Source organism: Nicotiana tabacum, chromosome 9 (genome assembly GCF_000715075.1).
Source record: "Nicotiana tabacum cultivar K326 chromosome 9, ASM71507v2, whole genome shotgun sequence".
NCBI classification, from domain to species: Eukaryota; Viridiplantae; Streptophyta; class Magnoliopsida; order Solanales; family Solanaceae; genus Nicotiana; species Nicotiana tabacum.
In genome coordinates this window covers 9,712,800-9,737,809 of record NC_134088.1, presented here as the reverse complement: position 1 = coordinate 9,737,809, position 25,010 = coordinate 9,712,800, and the positions used below count along the sequence as shown (strand labels likewise).

Sequence of the window (25,010 nt, the reverse complement as noted above, 5' to 3'; positions counted from 1 at the left end):
ATAGTTTTCATTTGAGAGGATATAGAATTCCCTCCATACAATTTTTTGAGGTTAAATTGGAACTTGCTCAAATACAAATTTGAGTTAAATTCCGTAATACAATTTGAAAAAATACTATTGATCATCTAAGTGCAATATGCAATATTTAAAGCCAATTTTTTTAAGGACGGTAACTCGCATGCAACTTGACTATTTCACCGACAATTCCACTTAGTGTCTACTACCTCGCACTTCACAAATACAACTTAGGAAAATGGAAAGAAATTTGCTTCGAAAACCTCATAATTCTCCTCCCACTTCATTATTCACGGGATTAACTTCACTTTGACCAACAATTTTTTTTTTAATAATCGTGTTGTCCGGACCAACTTGTGTGCACCTCGATTAATTCCACGAGATACATGTCATCTCCCACCAGCAACAGGTACAAGGTAACTCTGTCCACCGAAACTTGGATAGATAAAAAGAAATCACCTAGTGTTTTTTTGTCTCCGCTGAATTTGAACCTGAAACCTCATGGTTCTCACCTATTTCAATGACCACTAAGCCACAATCTTGGATGCACTTTGACCAAGAATTCTTGTAAATGGCTAAAAGTGCATAATAACCTTTTTTTTTCTTTCTTCATAATCCCCAGACCCCACTAGTGGGATTTTACTGGGTCGTTGGTTCTTTCTTCATAATAACATCAATAAAGGGTTGTAACTGGATTCAATGCTGAAGTATAATGTGAAGAGTATATATTTCATATGATCAAAAGATACAGGAGAGTAAGCAAATACACATATAGATAAAGAAATATGAGCAATTTTGAGCTCATAGAGAGATAGAACTAACATAAGCTACAACAGCGGACAACAAAATTTGAGCTACTGCAGTTAAAGATAAAACTTATTCACTTGTTTTTATCTTTATTCTCCTTGCCAACCAGCTTGGCGTGCTCTACGCTCCCAAACGGACGTCAACTTCTTTTCCTTGGCAAGCAACACGACAGCTCTTTCTCGCCCGACTTCACAAGTTTCCGTGGTAGCAATGCATTTCTCAGCCTCCTTTTGGTACTCAGAAGCTAACCTTCTTGCCTCCACGAACGTGATGTTCATATGATGGACATGCTCCTTGTCGACAGCTTCCTGCAGCTTCAGCTCTTCCGATAATAAATCCACAAACTGTTTCTCCATCTCCTCCTTTAGATCCGGATCATCTTTGCCACAGTCTGATGCCAATAAGAAACATTACAATGTAGCATGTCATGGTTTCGGCAATAAACAATCTTTTGCAAAGGTAACGAACATAAGCAATACATGGTAAAATGGAAGGAACTAGGTAAAAGGAAATCACAAGTGGATCTCTAAACTTCTCGACTGGCCCGGAACACATTTCTTTCATTGTAATTTGTAAATTACATATGGCATCTGTGAGCATGTTCCTTAAACCAAAGAAGCTTTTTCCATCTAGTTTCCTCTCTTTCCCACTACTGAGACTTTCTGGTTTAAGCACTATACATTCTATAGTTCATAACCTTATCTAAAGGTCCAAAATATGCAAACGAGTTGCAGCGGAGAGGATATAGGCAGTGTCTTCGTATCTTGAAAACCAAGGACAAAATGCTTAATTTTACAAACACGTTAACCCTTTCTAGAATGGATTATAGTCTGGCAGTGTTCACTTAGCAAAACAGCTTGCTTTTAGATCCAAAAATTATAGCACCTAGTCAGAACTTCAAAGGAAAAGCCGAAATTTGATTCAATCATTTAGGAGATTAAGTAACCATTTACAAGGTGATAATCAATTTAGGATTGTTTGTCATTATCATCTAATGAGCCTTATCCGTAAGAGATATTGTTTTCTGTATTCATCAGGATGCACTGGGACATGCATAAGCATCGGTCATGCTAAAAAGTGTTACTGTTCTCTGACTATAGACAACGTTCAAAAATAACATCCTTAACTGATTTTCGTCTATTTCCAGTAATATGTATTTCAATATCAGAGTTACTGACAAGCCAAAAGAATAGCCTTTTGGTAAATATGACACTAAATAACTGTACTAAAGGAAGAACATGTTTCATATGAATAGCCTGTTTGACCAAGCTTCTAAAATCAGCTTATTTTGAGAAGTGCTTTTCTCAAAAGTACTTTTAAAAAAAGTGTTTTTGGTGAGAAGTAGTTTGTGTTTGGCTAATGAATTGAAAAAACACTTTTGCGCAGTAATTAGTGTTTGACCAAGCTTTTGAAAACTGCTTCTAAGTGTATTTTTCTCAAAAGTGCTTCTCCGAAAAGTGCTTTTGGAGAGAAGCTACTTTTTTCTACTTCTCCAACTTCTCCAAAACTGTTTATGCTTCTCCTCAAAAGCACTTTTTTCCTTCAAAAGCTTGGCCAAACATCTCAATTTTTGACCAAAAGTGCTTTTGACCAAAAAAAAACACTTTTGGCCCAAAAAAAAACTTGGCCAAACAGGCTATGAGAGAATAACATGATTTCTTGAGGAGAAGAAGAAAGGGTAACTCACCTGTAATTGTAAGGTTTGCCAAGCCTGCACAAAAGGAAACCAAAAGCGGGATAATGTTAGCTTAATTGGTACTCAAAGTTCCACAGAACTTCACCAAATACATTGTATAGAAACTTTCAGAAAGAATATATAAGAGCAAAAACATGAACAGTAGAATATTCCAAGACAATGTGAACTTCAAAATGGAGGAGGAATCCAAGCAACCAGCTTAACTACAAAATATGTCAGCAGAAGGATCCATCCTTTCATTCTTTTAGAGGTAGCACAGAGAGCGAGTGAGGAATGCGATCGTCATGGAGCAAGAAGATGGTCAGAGTGAAGTAACACATCAAAACAAGTGCATAATCCTATCACTGACGATCATAACAATTAGAAAGATTCATTCTCCGTTTCTGCACTTCCACTCTATTTCTCATGCGACATTGATGAAATCCTAATGTCACATCATTAGACAGCAGATAATATTTCTCCATTGTGATGGATCTCACCAGATAAAAGAAAAATAATAAACACCGCAAGCATTAGGATTTCTTTCATTTCCCCGTTCGCCATTTTTTTTTCTTCTTTTAAACCAAAGGGGTGGATTTTAGGAGATAAAGTATACAAAACCAGCGATCAAACAGCCCTGACACACAGTTTAGCTTAACAGCTTGACCAGCTATAGAAGCCATAACCTTTCAATGAAGGCTAAGCAGCTAACTGTTATTAGGATCATAAGCTTGGAGCCTGAGATCTTTAGGGAAAAAATTAACAACATTCCTTGGTACACCTAAGTTTCAGAAGCATCAGTAATCGCATTTGCAACATACAAGAATATGAAAGGACAAACGCAGTAGAAAAGGCTCCAACAACTTTATAATAATGTCTTCTCTACATAAATGTCGTTTAGGGTCTCCAGCCTCAGTTAGGGCATAAAAGAACATTGCGACGCGATACAGACAAGAAAGTATGCAAATATCCCTTGCAATCTAAATCCCAGCGATACATGATTTAGAGAATCTTTAGTGTAAAGTCATGACATTATTGGTTTGTCGGTTTGTTGGGAACAATATTGACCAAGAGCTAAGATGGAGGGGAAGTTTGGGAAATTAGAATGTATGAGACCCAGGAAGGAGAATGTGGAGTGTGGAGTGTGATGGGCAGGAAATAAATAATAGGGGCAAGGTTTGCGTACACACTACCCTCCCAGACCCTACATGTGGGAATATATTGGGTATGTTGTTGTTGTTGTTACTTTATGTGAGAGAGAGGATAGGCTATGGTTGTTCTATTAGCTCTATTCTTTACACAACCCTTGATCTCTCGTCCCCATTACACAAATCACACTCCATATGCTCTTATCCGGATCTATACATACTTTTACGATTTCTCAAACTTGCCTCCATCTTAGCCTCTTGGCCAACATCGTTCACAACACATCTGCAGATATTAAACAAGAAAATTAAGATTATGAATTCCTGATCAGGTCTACCAAGATGCACTCATACTGGAAGATACCCCATCCAATCTTAAGAATCCGTGGTCGGATTTCCGGATTGTATCTTGGTGCAGATCTGAATAGAGAATATCCTGTGCGACATTCCCTTCATTGCTAAATTGGTACTTACTCTCCTACATGGTATCAGAGCCTGTCAATCAAAGCTTCACTTAAGCTTCTACTACATCTGATCTGACCTCAATCTTTACTAAGCTCGAGCAATAATCATTAGATTAGCCATTTATGTTATCTAAATAATGTCTGATTTTGTTAGAGGCAAGACCTTCATCCCTACATTTTGCGACGCGAAGAAGTTTTCGATAAGGTGTGAGGGGAACAAGTTGTTAATGAAAGCATTCATTCATCTGTTTTGCTTTTCTGGGTTTAACCCAAATGCAAAAGCAGAATAAACCCCATCATGCACCTTCATTTTTTAACCTGCATCCGATCCTAGCTTAAAGGATTACATTGACCAAACCCGATACTGAAGACAGGATCAATTCCTTAGACCTTTTTTTATTTACTCGCTCTCACATAACCAAAAATCACATATTTGAACACAATCAGTGCAACAAAAGAGATAGAACAGAAGGGTCATAAGGCCAACCAAATCCACTAACAATTCTACAATCTGCTTCTCACCGGCATCCTACCTTACCAGGAACCAATGTGTTAAACTTGCAACCAAAGAACAGTTTGTTTGCATCAAAAGAAAACAGTGAACAGGATAATTAAGAAGATACCTAATAAATCTTTAACAAGCAACCAAATATCTCCCCTCAATCGAAACATTATAACAAAGAGTTTAAGTTTTAGGCACCGGCAGTGTAAAACATATTCACACACTCAGATCACTTATTAGGTAATTACAGGTAAACTAGCTATCACATGTTAAAATTTACTTTTTAAAAAAATCTTTACATTGTCAGTACATATAACTTAAATTCATAACTCACAAGCCAACCTCAACATGAGAAATACACCAAAGACAAGATCCTCAAACTTGAGCCTCAAAACTTACAACAGAACTAACACCAAGCAAAATAATGAATCAAATAAAGAAAACCCAGAAAAGGAAACCAAATAAAAATTAATAAAAATAAGATCTTTAAATAAATAATGCATAAAAATAGGATCTTGGATCTAAAAAAAAAAGCTGAAAATCACATACCAGGAGCAACTTCAAGAAGTGAAAGTGGAGGAGAACAATCACATTTACAAGGCAAACAAGATTGAGCAGCTTTTAACCTTAAACCCTTCTTAAATTTCCAATAAATAGCAGGACCAGATACACAAAGAGCTGAAACTACAGCAAAAATTACTAAACAACATCTTAAGCATGTCCCAGATTGCCGTGCCATTTTTTTCCTTTTTTTTGGGTTTTTTCTTTAGCTGAAGGCAATTGACACTGAGATCTACAGAAGAAAATGGATCTACTATACTAATACTATAATGGGTATAACTGGGTTTTTTCACATTGATAAGACGCACGCTAAAATGGGTATTTAATTTTACTATAGTACTGATTATTTAGATCCACTTTCTTGAATCAAAGTAGATTTTGAACTTGTTACAGTAAATTCCCACTATTTTTTTTTAACTAAATTCTCAATTGGAATCATATTTTTTTAATGGGTGTAGCATTTTGGTTGACCCTTGGTTTCACAAATTTATTGAAAGTCCACCGTCAAGTTCCTTTACTTCGATGTAGTTTCCAAATTTTGTTTTTTTTCTTTTCACTCGTTTCCTTTTTTTGCGTGGTATTGTCTTTTTTATGAGTTTATTTTTTTGTGCATTGATTATATAAATTACATATAATTGTTATAAATATATTATATTATGGATGTTCATTTAGTACTCCGTCGTAAATAAGCTTCTTGAAGAAGCTTATCCATATGGGACTCCACCGTAAATATGTTTATCTATTTAAGTACTCTATTGGAAATAAGCTTCCTCAAGAAGCACTTCGATACCCGGTTATGGATAAATATTACCCCCGATAGAAGATTATTCATACCGGATATAATAAGCTTATCATTTCTGTACCCAGTTATGGATAAACATTACCCCCGGTAGAAGATTATCCATACCGGGTATAATAAGCTTATCCTTTCCGTACCCAGTTATGGATAAATATTATCCCCGGTAGAAGATTATCCATACCGGATATAATAAGCTTATCCTTTCAGTACCCAGTTATGGATAAACATTACCCCCGGTAGAAGATTATCCATATCGGGTATAATAAGCTTATCCTTTCAGTACTCCGTTATGGATAAACATTGCTCTCAGTAGAAGATTATCCATATCTGGTATAGTAGCAGCTTACACAGCAGCTTTCTTTCTTCTATAAATATAAGAGATTTCAGTTCATTATGGACATGAGTTTGAATTCGAATAATATATCAGTTTCTCTCTATACTTATCTTTACTTTATAGTCTTTATTTTATAACACGTTATCAGCACGAGACTCTGCCATCTCGAGCAAATATTTTGAAAGTATCTGAGGTAAGAACTTTCTTTTCCTAGATAATGTCAAATCTTTCTAAACTTGAATTTGTAGCCATAGACATATCGGACAAAAGCTACATGTCTTGGATGCTTGATGCTGAAATTCATTTTGATGCGATGGGTCTGGCAGACACCATCAAGGACAAAAATCAGGCATCAAACCAAGACCGGGCCAAAGCAATGATATTTCTACGTCTCACCTTGATGAGGGCCTGAAAATGGAATATCTTACTGTTAAAGATCTAGTCATACTGTGGAATAATTTGAAAGATAGATATGACCACCTGAAGATGGTCGTTCTTCCACAGGCACGATATGATTGGACTCATCTAAGGTTACAAGATTTTAAATCTATCAATGAGTATAATTTTGCTATGTTCAGAATTATTTCCCAATTGAAGTTATGTGGTGATAATATTATTGATCATGATATGTTGGAGAAAACTTTCACCACTTTTCATGCCTCGAATATGCTTCTGCAGCAGCAATATCGAGAGATGGGATTTAAAAAGTATTCTGAACTTATCTCATATATTCTTATAGCCGAGCAACATAATGGGCTATTAATGAAAAATCATGAATGCCGACCTACTGGTTCTTGTCCATTCCCTGAAGTGAATGAGACGAACTTCCACCAGGCTAAACATGGAAAAGGTCGTGGCCCCAGTCGTGGTCATGGTCGTGGTCGGGAAAGAAACTCTAGTCATGGTAATAATAATGCACCAAAGAACACTTCTCACCACCAGTAGTGGAAAAGGAAGGAACAAAAGCATGAAGCGGTGCAAGCACCAAATGCAGAAAATGCATGCTATAGATGTGGAGAAAAAGGGCACTGATCACGTACCTGTCGTACGCCAAAGCACCTGGTTGAGCTTTATCAAGCCTCCCTAAAGAAGACAGAGAAATATACTGAAGCAATTTTTATTTCTGAAGATAATTTAGACTTCATGCATTTGGATGTAACTGATTACCTTGCACTCCCAGAAGGAGAAACAAGTCATGTAATCGGTGGTGAATCTGTAGAAATGTAAATATTTTAATTTTTGTTATTTGTAATAGATAGTATGGTTATGTAATTGTTGTGCATAAAGAAAAATTATGATTTGATAATGATGTTTACTATAATATATCTTGTTTATGTCATTTTGAAGAATATGGATAACATTATTAGATCAACTTAAACTCTAGCAGAGTTTGCAAGAAATATACAACCACAAGAAGTGGTTATATTTCGTATATCTCATTGTAATTATATTTTGTTAACTAACAGAAGTGGTATATGCCTATGATCACCAGAAGTGATAATTTAGGCTTTCTATGGTTACAATTGAAGATGAGATACATAAATATTCTCTATATTAAATGCACGCCTCGATTTGCTCCTGAAGTAGTAAATATTTTAAAAGAAGTTGAGGCATCACAATTTGATGTGATTAATGCGCATTCAGATAATTATGTTCGATTTCCCGAAGAATGAGAACTTTTGATAATATTAATCCATTCCCTGAAGTGAATGTAACAATACTAATAAGTTGGGTAAATATGAACGCGCTCTTGATGTGAATACATTACAATTCACCTCCAGAAGAGTTAATATAATTGAGAGAATATATACTCAATATTTCGTATTTTAAATTTGCTCCTGAAGAAGCAACACAATTGAAATTGCCTCCTGAAGTGGAAAAATATTATGAAGAGGAATTTTCGTGTGCTTAAACAATTGTTTTACATTGTTTATTTGATTGTGATTTTCTCTCATGACACCAGCAGTGTCTGAGCAATATTTGATAGTACAAAATGTATCAACAACTCCTGAAGAGCTAAATGTTTGCCTAAAGAATACATGACACCAGTAGTGCCAGATAAATATTAGATTGTGGATAATAAATGAAGGCTCTCGAAGAGCTTATATACAAATATGTCATTCATATTATATGATTATGGTCAAAACATATGTTGTAGTAAACCTGAAGTTTACTAATACAAATGGCTATCATATTGAGACTACAAATGATTGGAAGATTGATAATCTTCATGTTTCCACAATCATAGGGGTAAAATAATATGTATGTGAGAAGTTACCCACCTTATTCTTTAATTTGTACTATATCATGTATCACAGTAAACCAGAAGTTTACTAAAGTAAAAGTTTATGTCATAGTAAACCAGAAGTTTACTAAGAGATAGCACATGACATGATAAACTTGAAGTTTTCATTTGCCATTTTTAAAAGAGCTATTTGAGAATTCAGATAAGCGTATACTAAAGAACTAGAAGATTCTTCAGGAATTCTCATGTGTTGCTTGTTCTCATAATGAATTGATTATACCAGCTAAAGTTGGGACTAAGACCCCTGATTTTGAAATATATAAAAGGTGAATATGGTCTCGTTCACCTATCATGTGAACCACTTATAGGTGCATATATGAGATGGTTACATGTGTAATTATTGTCAACCTGCAGTTTGGAATTTGGAATTGCTTTTCTCGATTAAGAGCATAATTTTCAGATTATGAAACCAAGACAATTCATCTTGATAATGCTGGTTTATATCCAAGCTGGTTTAGCATTGAATACCTCCTATTAATGGCTAAACCATTGCTTATGAGAACAAAACTTCATGTGTTGGTCTAAGATTTTCTAAATTGCATATAGTAGCACTTGTATGCATCAGATCAACAATATATGATAAGTCGTCTCTTCACAATTGGTTTAGGATCAGAAACTAAATATTTTTACTATCTTTTGTTGCGTGGTATATGATTAATTTCTCTACCATAATACACAAAGATATGTTTCCTAAAGATGATTAGGGATATATGTTAGTTTTAACATTTGGGGGATGGAATAAACAGTTGAAAAATATGCTATATGAATCGAATTATCATGATCCTCACTTAGAAGATAATTCAAGTCGAATGTCAGAAGAATTTGTTGATCCAAAATTAAATATCATATTTCAGCTGCAAATGCTCCTATTAAAATTAAAGTCCCTGAAGGATAGAGGTTACTGTACGCATGAAGCGTGGTAGACCAATCGGTTCCAAAAGTAACAATCCTTGAAAAATAGTAAGAGCTAATGATCAAAATGATCATAATAAGGAGGAAATAATCTCTAGAAGATCCCACAACAGAACATTTCATGAAACTCCCGAAAAAGTTCAGGTACCTGAAAATAAAGAAAGTGATGAGATCTCCACAAGTTATGTCGCTTCGGAACTGACACAAAATGATCGTCGACGATATATTTAATACAATATAGTGCACAATATTGTAAAAGATTGTGAGGATCGGACTAGCAGTTCAGACACTTGAAGACGTCATACCATTTAGATACAAGTCTTAACCTATATGACTTATTTGGCTAAATCTATATGAAGATCCTTGAAGGATTGAAAATGCCCGAAGCATATAATTCAAAGTCTTGAGAAATGTACTCGATCAAATTATAAAGATCTTTGTACGGTTTAAAGCAATCTGTGCGCGTGTGGTATAATCGTCTCAGTAAATATTTGCTGAAAGAAAGTTACATAAATTATGTTATTTGTCCATGTATTTTTATAAAGAAAATGTCATCAAAATTTGTTACACTTGCTGTTTATGTTGGTGACATAAATCTTATTGGAACTCCGGAAGAGCTCCAAGAGGGTCTTAAAAATACTTTTACATGGACAAAGTATACCCATTAAGTACACCAATGAATATTCAATCACTTGAAGTGAATAAGGATCCGTTCCAACCTCTAGAAGAGGATGAGGAGCTACTTGGTCCTGAAATACTCTATCTCGGTGTAGATGGTGCACTTATTTGTCTTGCTAATGCTAACAAAAGTGGTGCAGATCGTATTGGTAATGCAGATGCAGGTTATTTATCCGATACCCATAAAGCTCGATTTTAAACCGGCAAACAGGGACTGCATATGATTGAGATCAGTGATTCATTCGAGAAACATGTGGGTTGGAATGTGATAAAAGGCCCACAATATTATACGGAGACAATGTTTCATGCATAGCACTATTAAAGGGAGGATTTATAAAAAGAGATAGAACGAAGAACATTTTACCAGAATTATTCTACATACACGATCTTCAGGAAAATTGTGACATTGATGTGCATCAAATTAGTTCAAGTGACAATCCAACAGATTGTCTTTACCAACATCAATTTTTGAGAATATGGTATACAAGATTTGAATGCGGAAACTCAAATATTTGAAATAAGGTTTTCTTCAGGGGGAGCATGTAAGCACGTGATTTTTGCCCTATATGAGCATTACTCCCAAAAAATCCAAAATAAAACAATTTTCTTTCGTGTGCAATTTTAGAATTTTTGTGGCATTTTTGATAATTATTTGTATTTCTGTATGTGCGTGTTTATTTGTTAAAACTAATAAAAAATACAAAAATATGTCACATTTGCATTTAGGATTTAATTCTACAATTAGGAGTAATTAAGTTTGTTTTACAAAAATGAGAAAATCATAAAAATAATAATGTACGCAGCATTTTAGCATTTAACGTCTAAATTGTGCAATTTTATCGTTAATTGCTATTTAAATATGCAATAATAGTTATTTGGAATTAATTAGTATTTTATAAGTTAATTTAGTTTATAACTTAATTTAGAATTTTAGTTTTATTAATTAGGAAGTAGAAAAAAATAGAGCAAAAAATATAAAGAAAATCGGAATTGGGTCTCTTCTTCAAATTCAAGCCACAAGCCCAACAAATACCCAATCTTCCCAAACGACCTAGTCCATTTCAAACTGGGTCGACCCAGTCCATAACCCAAAAGAACCAAACCCCCTTTTTCTTTCATTTTTTCATAAAACAAAAAAAAAAACAAGAAAAACCCTAAAAATGCTAAAGCTACCCCCCCCCCTTTTCTTCTTCTTCTCCTCTTTCTCTCAAAACTACCCACCTCTCATGGCTGCCCCTTGCAGCTTCGTCCAAACGACCATGGCTTCCCCCTCCTCATCTTCTTCATCACACATCCCAAGCCATGAATGCCCCCTCCAAGCTCTAGCTTCGAACAGAACCTCGCCATGAACGACCCCTCCTTCCAGCTCCTCTGTGTTGCTGCTGCTGTGTTGTCTGCTTCTTCAGCTCGTGCTGCTACTGTTTTCTTCTCCTCCGTGCTGCCGCTGCTGCGTCACTACTGCTGCTCCGCCGCTACTGCGTCTGCTGCTGCTTCGCCGCTGCTGCGTCTGCTGCTGCTGCTCCGCCACTGTTGCGTTTGTTGCTCCTCCTGCTACTTTGTCGTCGTCTCCTTCAGTCGAACAACCCATCGTCGACACTGCCCAGTCGACCTCCAGCTCCTTCATCGTCACGACCATCATCACCCATAACCCCACTGTTTCGATCTTCATTTTCTTCATCGCCATCAAACCAACCATGAACGACCACAACTTCATCTTCTGCTTCTTCCAACTTCGTCGTTGCTGCTGCGTTCTTGTTTTCATCATCGTCGTTGCGTCGTCTTCAAACGACGCCAAACAACTATCTTCTTCGTTGTCGCTTCGATCCGGTTAGTAGGTTTGAGTTTCATTTTTTGCCCGTATTTTTGTTTTGATATTCTCGGGTCTAAAATCGATAAATGTTCGATTCTTGTTTTGTTCATGTTTATCGTTGAATTAATTTTTTAGTTTGTTCATGTGTTTTGTTGATTTAATTTTCAGATTCAAATGGAAATTTAATTAATTGTTTTTCAGTTTATTTCATGTTAATTTTATTTATTTTTGTAAAAAGGGAATTGTTAGTTTAATTTTAATATTATTAGATTTAGTTTAAATCGCTTGAATCCGTTGTTTGTTGTTTAATATAGATTTAATTCGTGTTCATTTTTGTTTGAAGTTAGTTTTTAATTCAGTGATTTAATGTGAAGCTATGTTTTGGTTGTTAATTTTTTTTCAAAATTCAATGTATCTTTGTTATAATTTTGTTGGAATTAATTTTAAAAGATCAATTGATTATTTGAAGTTTAGTGATTTGAATATGTTTATTTGTTTTGTTTAAGCCTAATTCGAGTTTAATTCGAATTTGAATAAAACTTACTTGTTATTATTGTTGAAACTTTTCATTTATGTCCATACTTTGCTTGATTGTTCTTGAATCCGAAATTAGTATAAGTTTGATCTTCTTGTTTGTTGTTTATCATTTTTGATTATTTCTTCAGTTTGTTTCAAAATCTTGTTTAGTTTTAATATATAAATTGTTGGTTGTAATGTTGTTAGATTTAATTTTAAGTTCAAATGATTATTGAATTTAGAAATCTGAATATACATGTTTGTTGTTGTTGAATCTGAAAGTAGGCTTGTTTGTTGTTAAAAATATTGCTCATTCAAGATAATTTTAGTTGTTTCTTTGTTGTTCATCATTTAGTTTGAATTTGTTGTTAAAAATTTGTTTAAAAATTGGTCATATTTGTTGTATTTTGGGTGAAATTAATTAGGTGAATTGGTTATAGCTGATGGGGTAGTTTGGTAATTTGCAGTACGTTTAGGGGTATAATGATAATTTCAATAAGGGCAGAGGGGTATTTTTGGAGCTAAAATTCTGAATAATTATTTATTTTGAGTGTTCTTTCCATTAAAATTAAGATAATATTAAAATAATCAATAATGGGGGGACAAGACCTAATGAGGGGAATAATGTATTTGTTTAATGTAAGCACGGGGGACAAGACATAATGGTGGGGAATAATGTATTTGTTTAATCAAAAGTGGGGAACAAGACATAGTGGGATTGTGGGGCTCAAGAAAAGTTTGTTTAAATAAATAATAATTGTATTTTTTAACTAGTAGTGGATTTGGTAAGGAGAATGTGGTTGTTTTATTAATTGATTAAAGGGTTTGGGATGAAAAATAAATAGAGAAACGGGATCAGATTTTAAGGGGACAGAATAAAAAAGAGAGGAGGACAGAATAAAAAGGGAGAAGAATACATAACAGAGAGAGAAGAGATAAAAATTGGAGAAATTTCAAAACTAAAGGAGAGAACAAAAACTGGAAAAAAAATCTTCTACTTTCTTTCATTGTTTGAAATCAACATTAATTGTTGTTGTTTCATCGAAGCTTGAAGCTTTTTTTGGGATTACTACTCCACCGGTTTGCAAACTCTGTTCCTGGGTTGTTACTGTTGCTAGACTGTTGTTGCTGTGCTGTATTGTTATTACTGCTGCTGATTCTCATCTTCATTTTCTTTTGTTTCCAATACCAGGTATACGACTGTAATACTAGCTATTACAAGCTAATAATGTGGAAGCATGAATACATATGAAGAATGAAATTTTGAAGTTTTAATTTCATTTTTTTGTTCCTTTTATTGATTGTATTTAAGCTATTTCATGTATTACTGAATAATAATTGAAATAAGAAAAAATAACATAAGTTAGTCTTTAATGAATCGGTTTGGCAAAACGGGTTAATTCACTAGTTATGAAGGTTTCAAGATTATCAACAGTAGGTTAATCATGAACAAGTAGCTAAATTTAGCTAAGGCATGAATTTAAATTAATTTTCGTAAATTAGGCATTAAGGCATGATTTGAGTTCAGGCAAGATTAGAAGAACGTTTAAGTCTAATAAACTTTCTAATAAGCTTTAGTAATTATGGTTAAATCTAGTTTTAAATGGTTGTGAATAATTAATCTCAATAGTTTTTTTTTATAACAATGCTGAGTTTTAATCTAGCTGTATTTGATTCTTTTGAATATTAGTTGTCGAATTTTTATTTTATTTATAATTTCGAATTTTTTGAATAAAATTCCTTTTCATCAATATTTGTATTAATCTAGCAATTATTATGTCATGCTTGTAAGCACGTGATTTTTGCCCTATATGAGAATTACTCCCAAAAAATTCAAAAATAAAGTAATTTTTCTTGGTGTGCAATTTTGTGATGTTTTGTGATATTTTGAATAATTATTTGTATTTATCCGTGCATGTTTATTTGCTAAATTAATAAAAAATACAAAAATATGTCGCATTTTGCATATAGGATTTAATTCTACAATTGTTAGTAATTAAATTTGTTTTACAAAAATTAAAAATTACAAAAATAGGCATTGTTTGCATTTTTAGCATTTAATGTCCAAATATACAATTTTATGCTTAATTAATACTTAATTGTGCGTTAATTGTTATTGGGAGTTAATTTGCTCTTTTATAACTTAATTTAGTTCTTAATAATAGTTTAAGTATTTTTATAATTTAGTTTTAGAAAAAATAAAAGAAGAAAAAAGAGCGAAAATATAAAGAAAGTCGGAATTGGGCCTCTTCTTCGATTTCAAGTCATAGGCCCAAAAAATGGCCCAATCTTCCCTACGACCCAGTCCATTTCGAACTGGGTCGACCCAGTCCATAACCCAACACCCCTATTATCTTACAAACAACACAAAACAAAAAGAAAAAATGAAGAAAACCCTAAAAAATGTTAACTCATCCGCCACCCCTCCTATTGGCTTCATCTTCTCCAACCTTCAAACCCACCTCCTATGGCTTCCCTTTGCCTTCAACTTCAAGCAGCCATGGCTACACACACACACACGCACGTCACCCTCACGACCCCGACTCAACTAAATGACCCCAAGAGCCATAGTTATCGCTGACCACGCAGCTATCTCGGCGTCGTCGCTTCATCTTCTTCGTCCTTCGTCAACCACGAGCTCGAGCTTCGACATCCATCCATGGCTGTCGTTGTTGCTGCTCAGACAACTATCGCCATAGCCGCTTCTTCGGCTTTCAGCTTCAAGCAAACCAAACAGACCCATCACACGAACCGCTGCCTCACCTTCATCTTGTTCGCCACAACCAAACGCAACTGCTTCTGTTTCGCGGCACGCTGCTATTGTCTGCTCCTCCATCGTCGCAGTTGCTGTATTTTCATCGCATTGCTGCCCACGAACAGCTTATTTCGAGTTCGTCCTCGTTTGGTCGCTTCATCTTCTCTGTCATGGTTGCCATAGCTGATGCTCCATTTGTTACTGCTGCGTTGTTCTTCTTCGTCTCCGTCGCGGCCAAGATCACGCCCCAACTGCTGCTGCTCACGTTTCCGCCATGGACGAGCAAGCTTTGATGCTGCCATGGCCAGCTGCGGACTGCTGCTCCTTCCTCTCCATCTTCTTCGTTTATTCGTCGTTGTTTCGAATCAGTTAGTTGGTTTATGTTTTCAAATTTCGTCCATATTTTTTCTGTTGTTCGTTGTTTTTCGGATTCAAAATCGATAAATGATTCAATGTTTGTTTTGTTTGTCCGTAGTTGAAATAATTTTAGTTTGTTCATATGTTTCGTTAAATTAATTTTCAGATTTCAAAATGGAAGTTTAATTAGTTGTTTTCATGTTTATTTCATGTTTGTATTATTGTTTAAGTAAGTATTTGTTAGTTTGATGTTTGTTAGATTCAAATTGAAATTTAATCAACTATTTCTTCAATTTGTTTCATGTGTTTATGTATTGTTAGAAATTGTTATTATTGTTAAGTTCAAGTTTAAGTTCATAATTGTTTCTTCGTCGATCTTGTTATTTGTTTAAAGAATTTAGTTGTATTAAAGGAATATATTGTTTTAATCGTTTAATCCGTCATGTTTGTTGTCTTAAAATAGATTCATTCATGTTCATACTTTGTTTGGATGATCTTGAATCCGAATTTTGTATAGTTTGATTTCTTGTTTACCATTTATGATTATTGCTTGAATTTTTCTCATAATCTTGTTTTAAGTTTAATATAAGAATTGTTTGTTGTAATGTTGTTAGAGTTGATTTTTAAGTTCAATATGATTGAATTTAGAAATCTTCATATTTTGTTTGTTGTTGTTTGTTGAATCCGAAAATAGGATTGTTTGTTGCTAAAATATTGTTCAATCATAGTTGTTCTTTGTTGTTCAATTCGTGTTCATGTGACTTGTTGTTGAAATGTTGTTAAAATCGTGTTCATGTGATATTGTTGTTATGATGTTCATCCATGTTCATATTGTTGTTTGAACATTGTTAGAAATTGATCATATTGTCTATATTTTGGTTAAGTTTGATTAATTGATGTGTTATAGCTGATGGGTAGTTTGGTAAATTTGTAGTACGTTCAGGGGTAGTTTGGTAATTTCAGTAAGGTCGGAGGGGGTAGTTTAGGAATTGTACATTTTGAAATTGTTTATTTGAAGCATGGGGGACAAGATTTAAATTAAAGGGGAATCTTGCATTATTTTAAATAAAGCATGGGGGACAAAATATAATGGGGTGGTGTGATATGTTTATTTAATGTAATGGGGATGAGTGAGAAGATAATGGGTTGGGTAGAGAAAAAGTATTGATTAAAAGATTTATGGGATGAGATTATATATATGTGAAGTCTTGAGCACAAGAAAAGAACAAGAATACAGATAGAGAGAAAAAAAAACGGACAGAGAATAGAAGAGAGAAAAATTCCGAAAAATATTTAAGCTTTCAAAATAAAAATAAAAGCTAAAAAAAAAATACTGCTTTCTTTCTTTGTGTGAAATTAGTATTAATGGTTGTTGTTACATTTAAAGCTTAAAAGCTTTTGTTTTTGGGATTACTACTCTACCGGTCTGTTACTGGGTTGTTACTGTTGCTGAGCAGTTGTTGCTATTGCACTGTTATTACTGTTGCTGATTTTCATCTTCATTTTCTTTTGTTTCCAATATCAGGTACATATCTTTTAAACTCATGTTGTGAAGAGCTTCAACATGACAAGTAAATGAAGTTTGGAATTATAAGGATGTCTTCTACTCATTTAGATTTTATTAGTTTAAATTTCAGTTTTGTTTTAGTTGGTTAATATAGTATTAAATCAATTAGTAGATTAGTTCTCTTTCTTAATAACTAATGGCTTAGTTATTTTAGGAACGCGATCAACTCATTTCTTTTAATATATGAAATAATGTCAATGATTTTTTTTACAAAATATAGAGTTAAGTTTGCAAATAGTCGCATAGGCAGAGAATAAGAATTGGTTTATTTATCTCAAACTCAATCTTTATAAACAAATTAACCAAACAATTATAACTTTGGACTAAAAACAAGTATATGAGAAGGATATGTAGAAATAGAATTCGCATTAAATGTAACAATAAAAGTTCTGCAGAAACTATTAATTTGTTTATCAAATTAAATCTTTTTCCAGTTTTATATGCGATTCAATTTTTGGATATGTTAATGTTGTGTCCACGATAAAAATGGTAGTATTTTTAGTTACATGTTGTTTGTTTCTTTTTCATATCATTAATTCTTTAAAATTTGAATAGTTTTGAGGTATATAATTCATACGCGTAAAATAAGACTTGTAGCAACGCCTAATAAATTTTGAATTCTTTGTCAAGAAATTTGGTGGCATCCCAATCGGTAATTCTCCACGATTCTTACATTTAAAAATAGATAGATGCAATAAACATTTATGGAAAATCTATACTACTATTAAGAATCTTTTGCGTGATTAGGGATGCGTTCGCGTAACCTGATTATATTTCTAAAAGCAATTCGGATTATGCGTTCGCGCAACTTCGAAAGAACATTTAATAAAAAGGGGGCTCTTCGGAGAATATCAATATTAATTTCATATAACTCGAGATGTGCGGTTCAATATTTAATTATACAAGAGCGACGAACGTTCATAATTTTATTTTAGCACAATTTCGAAATTAAGTCTTTTTTTTATATAATAAAAAATTTCGAAAAATAAATAAATAAATAATTATTATTATATTGTGTATACGTACGCGTGACACGATTTTCACGTTAAAAAATATTAATATATAAAACGAATACACGTACGCGTGATTCGATTCGAAGAAGGGTCTTTAATTATAAACAATTTAAATAGAAGCGGTAACAATAAAATCATGCAATAAAAATGTATTTAATAAATCAAAAATAATCAAGCCAAATATAACAGTTGAGCGACCGTGCTAGAACCACGGAACTCGGGAATGCTTAACACCTTCTCCCGGGTTAACAGAATTCCTTATCCGGATTTCTGGTTCGCAGAATAATAAACAGAGTCATATTCTCCTCGATTCAGGGATTAAAATTGGTGACTTGGACGCCTTAAAATTCTCAGGTGGCGACTCTGAAACAAACAAATAAATCCCGTTTCGACTGTCCTTTAATTGGAGAAAACTCCCCTTCGCCCCTCGCGGGCGCTGTAAAAAGGAGGTGCGACAGCTCTGGCGACTCTGCTGGGGACTTAACCCAGAACCACTGGTTCAGGGTTCAAGAATTCGAGCTTAAAATAATTGTTATAGTTGGCTTTATTTATTATCTGATTTTTTACATGATATATGCCCAATGTGCTAAATGACACTTTTACCGCTTTAATATTATTTGAATTATGAATATATACAACTGCTACGAAACCCCCTTCTTTCTGAGTCTTCTAAATTTATGGTGCACACGTGCGCGTGACCCACCTTTCTGTTAAAGTCATACCAAATAAGACGAAGTTGGGACAAGTAACTAGGCCGGGTAGACTTTCGTGCTCCCGGTACGTTGCCCCCGCTTCGGCTCAAACTGTCCGTTTGGGTAAGCCAGGGCTAGATCAATATGCCTCAGGTTTTTTCACTTAGAATAACTCAGCTTCATGCCGGATCCCTAGTAGGAGCGATTGTTTGCATCACGTGCATTTGACTTTGGAGACTCAACACAGGGGTTGGGTCTGTCTAGGACAGGTGTACCAAAAAAATGACCATCCTGATGCATCTTACTTGCTGCTACTTGCGCATTTATTTGATCCGGATTTGTGTGTTGACTGACTTTTGAATATCATGAATAATTTTTTTTAAAATTGAAAAAAAGAAATAGCGGTTAGGGAATTGACTGTTTATTTTTGAAAAAAAAACAATGCCCAAATACTGTCAAAACTCTGCCGAAATTTTGAGAAAATGAAAAAAAAATGTTTTATCAGTTTGTTTTATTAAAACCAAAGAAAAAATAGAAAAAAAAATCGTTGTTCTGTCTTATTTTTCAAAAAATAAAATAAAAATAAATATATATATATATATATATATATATATATATATATATATATAAAGGAAAATAGTTTGTCTTCCCCTGAAAATGACAATGAAAAAGAGTCTTACTTTTAAAATAGTTTTTTTTATTCGTTTCTGAAAAATTCAAAATAATAAAATAAAAAGAGTCGCGTTGAAAGTGGTTTTATTATTTGTTGCAAATATATATATATATAAAAATCCAAAAAGTTTTTCTTTATTTCCAAAAAATGTATATATATCTTTATTTGTTGCAAAAATATTTGTCCTGCCCAAAAAGTCTGGAAAAGTTTTTTTTTAGACTCCCAATTTTCAAAAAAAAAAAATCCAAAAATATTTTCCATTATTGACTTCTTTAGAAAGTCTTTTTAATTATTAAAAAATATATATATTATAAAATAAAACAAATTCGAAAATATTTTCCTTCTTCTTTAAAAATTGAAAAGAAAATTCAAAATTCAAGAAATATTTTTTTAGAAAGCATTTCTTTTATTAAAGGTAAAATTCCAAAAAAAAAATCCAAAAAAATATATATATATTTTCTTTCTTCTTTAGAATAAGAGAAAACAAATGAAAATTCAAACAAAAAAAAATATCTTCATTTTACTTTTGAAATTCTCGAAGTTCGAATCAAAAGAAAAGGAATTCTTAGAAGTCTTTCTTTCAAAAAGAAAATCAATCAAAAATTCAAAAAAAAGTATATATACTTCATTTCTTCTTTCAAAGCAGTTCTTTTACAAATTCAAAATAATAATAATTTAAAATTAATTTACTTACTTTATTCATGACCTGCCCGAACTACGCGGGTTTGATTCTCACCGGATGTGAGATACGTAGGCAACCCTCATCGGGTCCAACCCCACTTTTGCTAAAATAATCCAAAACCAATAAATAAATAAAAACGTGTCAAAATTTTAATTTTGTCGTAAATAAGTCGGGCAGTGTCCAGCCTCCACTTTTTGCTAAAAAAAATAAATAGCCAAAAAAAAAAATGTCAAATTTTAAAGAAGTCGGGTGACGCTATTTTATCAAGACATAGCCGAATGTTCCCGAAAGGGACGCCGGAAGGCTGACTTTGCATAAACAGCCACCTTTGGGTCATTTTTTAAAAATTTGGTCTAGTTGACCCACACAGCCTTAAAAAGTCTTCGTCCCCGATGCGCTGAAGGGCCGTGTTGCAACACCTGGTTTTTATTGTAATTTGAAAAAAAAAAAACAAAGAATCAACGGTCAGGTGAATACCTTTTAGATTTTTGGTCAAAATAAGCCGAGCCAGCTTCGGCCGCGTCTTAAACCGTTCTTGCCGAAATAGCCTCAGAGTATCTTTCAGTTGTCGAAAGGTTATTTTCGTAAAAGAATGGACAAGTTGGTAAAGTGTCATAAAATAATCCTCCCCGACCTCAAAATTCATGTGAGAATTGGAAGGGGCCACATTTGCAAAAATAGCCGTTTGGTTGCATTTGACAAACGGGGAAAGGAAGCTGGCCGTTTGTTTTTGAATCTTTTGATTAGAATATGCTGGTTGTTTGATTTTCAAGTTTTTAGGTCATCTTTAAACCTTTTAAACCCAGTTTGTTTTAATATGAAAATTTTAATTGAAAAAAAATGATTAGTATTGTTCATCTTTTATTGGTCCGAACTACGCAAGGTCTGATTCATGCGGGGGCATGATACGTAGGCAATCTCTATAAGATTCGACCACCACAATAAAATATATATAAGAAAATAAAATAAAATAAAAGTGAATAAAATTTTCAAGAAAGTTGGGACGACACAAGCAGTCGAGCAAATGCATAATAGAAAGGGGATATTTGTCTAGGAGCATTGCATCTCAACGTGTAATTATATATGTGTTAAATTCTCAAAAAACTAACAAGTTTGTTCATTTTCAGAATTCAAGCAGTTAGTTTCTCTAAAGAGTATACTGGCATATTATCATTATCACACGAGATCAAAAGGACCAATACCCGAAAGTATGTCTATCCCAGAGGTTGACACAGGTATTGAGCTAGAGGAGATGGATGTCGGGAAAATGAAAGAAGATATGTTTAAACTCAAGCAGCAAATGGCTGAGATGTACCAAGCCTGGTCTACAGGACAATTACCCCCATCTTACCCAACTAACCCTGCTCCATCAATGACCCAAACTCAGGATAATATTACAACTGAATTATCCCCAAATTTCCCCATTTACCAACACTACCGAGGAACCACCTCTCAGACACCGCAGTCTCCACCTCCGAAACCAGTTTCATACTTTCCTCCACCTGTGACTCCTGTTTTCGTAGCACCTCCCCCGGCTATATTCCACAAATCTCCTAGTGAGCCTACATTCCAGGCCCAGGATAACCAATATTACCCCCCGGAGCCCACCCTCAAGGCCTCCGAAATCTATTCAACTACTCCTCGTTTTGACCTCCCAACTGAAAGTGATAAGCCAGTCAAAAATACTGAACAAGAAGAGATGTTCAGGAAGGTCAAAAGTCTAGAACAATCATTCCGAGACATGCGAGGGTTAGGTGGGCAAGTCAGTGTAGCATACAAGGATTTGTGCTTGTTCCCAAATGTACAATTACCAGTTGGCTTCAAGATGCCTAAATTTGATCTATACAATGGGCACGGCGACCCAGTAGCCCACTTAAGGGGTTTCTGCAGCAAGATGCGAGGAGCTGGGGGAAAGGACGAATTATTGATGGCTTACTTCAGTCAAAGTTTAGGCGGATCAGCTTTGGAGTGGTATACACGCCAGGACCATGGGAGATGGTACACCTGGGATGACCTGGCACAGGCATTCGCATACCATTTCCAATACAATCTGGAAATCATCCCAGATCGACTATCTTTGACAAAATTTGAGAAGAAACACAATGAAAGTTTCAGAGAGTACGGCTTCCGGTGGAGAGAACAAGCAGCAAGAGTGGATCCTCCTATGAAGGAGAGTGAAATGGTAGACTACTTCCTCCAAGCCTTGGAACCAACTTACTATGCCCATTTGGTTTCAGCGGTTGGGAAATCATTCAACGAGGTAGTGAAGATGGGGGGTATGGTGGAAGAAGGCCTCAAGACAAATAAAATTATGAGCTATTCAGCAATTAAGGCAGCTACTCAAGCTATTCAAAGCGGGGTAGGAGAAATCGGAAGAAAAAAGAGAGAGGAAGCAGCGGTAGTTGATTCAGGAATTTGGTCGGGACCCAGAGGTTCACCGCCTTACTATAATCAACAACGACCTCGCCAATCAACTTACCACCACAATTCATCCCAACACTACTATCACCCTTCAGAGCCCCATTCTTCTATTAACCAAGCCCAAACATACACTCAGCCTCCGGTTCGCTCGCAATGGCACGCACCGGCTCCCCAGAACACACATACACCACTGCAAAACACCTATTCACCACCAAGAGCCTACAAGAACCCTCCAGGGGCAGGTTTCCGGGGAAATCAGGCTTTCAGAAATGAAAAAATACAAAGAACATTCACTGAGTTGGGGAAACCTATACTGCTGTGTTCCACAAATTAAGGCAGTTAGGCTTGTTAAGTCCTGTTGAGCCCAGATTGCCAAATCCCTTTCCCAAAAACATGGACCACTCGGTAAGCTGTGAGTATTGTTCGGGGGCTCCCGGACATGATACCGAGAAATGTTGGAAGTTGAAACATGCAGTACAAAATCTTATTGACACCAACAAGATTGAGGTTCAGACACCAGAGGCACCCAACATCAATCAGAACCCGTTGCCGGCACACCTTGAAACCCACATGATTGAGCTAATGCACGAAGGAGGGAAGCTAAAGAAACCCTCACAAACAGTGATGATGATCTGTGTCGGTTCAAAAGAAATGTTAACCAGTGGGAAAACGGTGGTATAGTTGGAAAAGGTGGATGACAAGCCAGTTATGGTGTTGGGAAAAGGGTCCAATGAGGCAGATGTACAGTTTGTGGGGTTGAAAGCAAAAATCAACAATTGAATGGCTACTCCTCTTCCTATACGAAGGGAGTCTTGGTAGTGGGCTCTGATTTTCTTTTTTGTTGTCTGGATTATTCCAGGGTTGTAATCCAGATCTTTCTTGTGCTCGCCAAAGTGTGAAACCTTGCTATCCCGTATTTTAATATAGTAAAAGTTTTTTTTCTTTCCTCATTCCTTATATTGTTTTAATTTTTCTTCTTATTTTTCTCTTCTGAATAGTTCTCTTTCTACTGGTTCTAATGACATGGCATGCACGACGGATCTTCAGCGTAGTCTAAAAAAAAAATCAATCTAATTTCGAACTTATAGTACAAGATTGTGATGATAAGTCAGAATACGATAAGGATGAAGCCTTCGAAGAAATTAACAAAGAGTTGAGCCAATTTGAAAAAAAAAAAAAAAAAGCCCAACTCAAATGACACGAAAGTCGTCAATCTAGGGGATGCGGATGACATCAGGAAAGCTAAGATAAGCATCCACATGGAACCAAACATCAGGGAAGAACTAATCAAAGCACTTACTGAATTCAAAACATTTTGCATGGTCATACGGCGACATGCCAGACTTAAGCACCAATCTAGTGGTTCAAAAATTGCCCACTGACCCGGCATTACCCCCCGCCCAGCAAATTTGAGGAAGTTCAAAACCAACGTGAGTGGGAAGATTAAGGAAGAAGTGACCAAACAGCTGAATACTAAGGTTATTCGGGCCGCTCGATATCCTGATTGGTGGGCTAATGGGGTGCCAATGAAAAAAAAAAAAAAAAGAAGAAGAAGACGGAAAATCCGAGGTGTGTGTTGATTATCGCAATCTAAACAGAGCAAGCCCGATGACGCTTTATGATCAACAGATATCGAAGGGAAATGCGTCGACATGGCTATCAATTCTGACGCAGTTAAGATATATTATGATTTCTTGTAATTATAATTGTTGTTTGTTTGTACTTAGCATTTATCAGAGAATGAAATGACGGAGGCAATTCTTTCTTCTATCCAAACACTTTGACCTTTGCTTCCCCTTTTGAGCCTTATTTATTCTTTCATACCCCTCTTTTGGAATCAGTAATGAAAACGAAAAAAAGTAATGATAATAAGAACAAAGAAAAGTAAAAAAAAAAAAAAAAGCAAAGGAATGGGAACTACGTTTGATCTGATTCCTCAAAGAAGGATACGTAGGCGCCTCACGGCTCGGTCATAGTGTAACATAGTGTGCATAAGGTAATATATTGTGACAAAACAAAAATCCCCAAGCAAGAAAAAACTGGGGCAGAAGTTGACGCTTGTAATTTTGGCAAGAAAGTTTGATTCCAAGAGTTGTACTATTTTACCCCTAAAAATTATTTTTGAACTTTTGATAGGAATATTCTATAGAATATTCTAAGAACTTAGGTACTCCGGTCAAGAACCGTTGAGCAAGGAAAGTATTTGGTATAAATGTCATAAAACAGAGTAACAAAAAAGGGAGCTTAGGAGAACACATCTAGAGAGTTACATCCCTCTGAAAGATATCTGATCCTCCCATGTCTTTCGCCAAAAGGGAGATGAATTC

At 34.8% G+C, this 25,010-nt stretch overlaps 1 protein-coding gene across 1 annotated transcript; it reads right to left on the bottom strand.

Annotated features, from left to right (window-relative positions):
• Positions 1-718: 718 nt before the first annotated feature.
• On the bottom strand, positions 719-5,628 carry LOC107776250 (uncharacterized). Its single transcript, XM_016596123.1, has 3 exons — positions 5,158-5,628; positions 2,510-2,533; positions 719-1,213 (listed from the first exon to the last, which is right to left on the bottom strand). The coding sequence occupies exons 1-3, from the start codon at positions 5,345-5,347 to the stop codon at positions 912-914; spliced, it is 516 nt and encodes a 171-aa protein (XP_016451609.1). The 5' UTR covers positions 5,348-5,628; the 3' UTR covers positions 719-911.
• Between the last annotated feature and the right edge of the window lie 19,382 nt (positions 5,629-25,010).

Bases quoted from the DNA above. Each gene is read 5' to 3' on its own strand.
- LOC107776250 (XM_016596123.1), bottom strand. From the start codon at position 5,347: ATGGCACGGCAATCTGGGACATGCTTAAGATGTTGTTTAGTAATTTTT. The intron at 2,534-5,157 runs GTATGTGATTTT...CCTTTTGTGCAG, and splicing joins ACTTCTTGAAGTTGCTCCTG to GCTTGGCAAACCTTACAATT. The intron at 1,214-2,509 runs GTGAGTTACCCT...TATTGGCATCAG, and splicing joins GGCAAACCTTACAATTACAG to ACTGTGGCAAAGATGATCCG.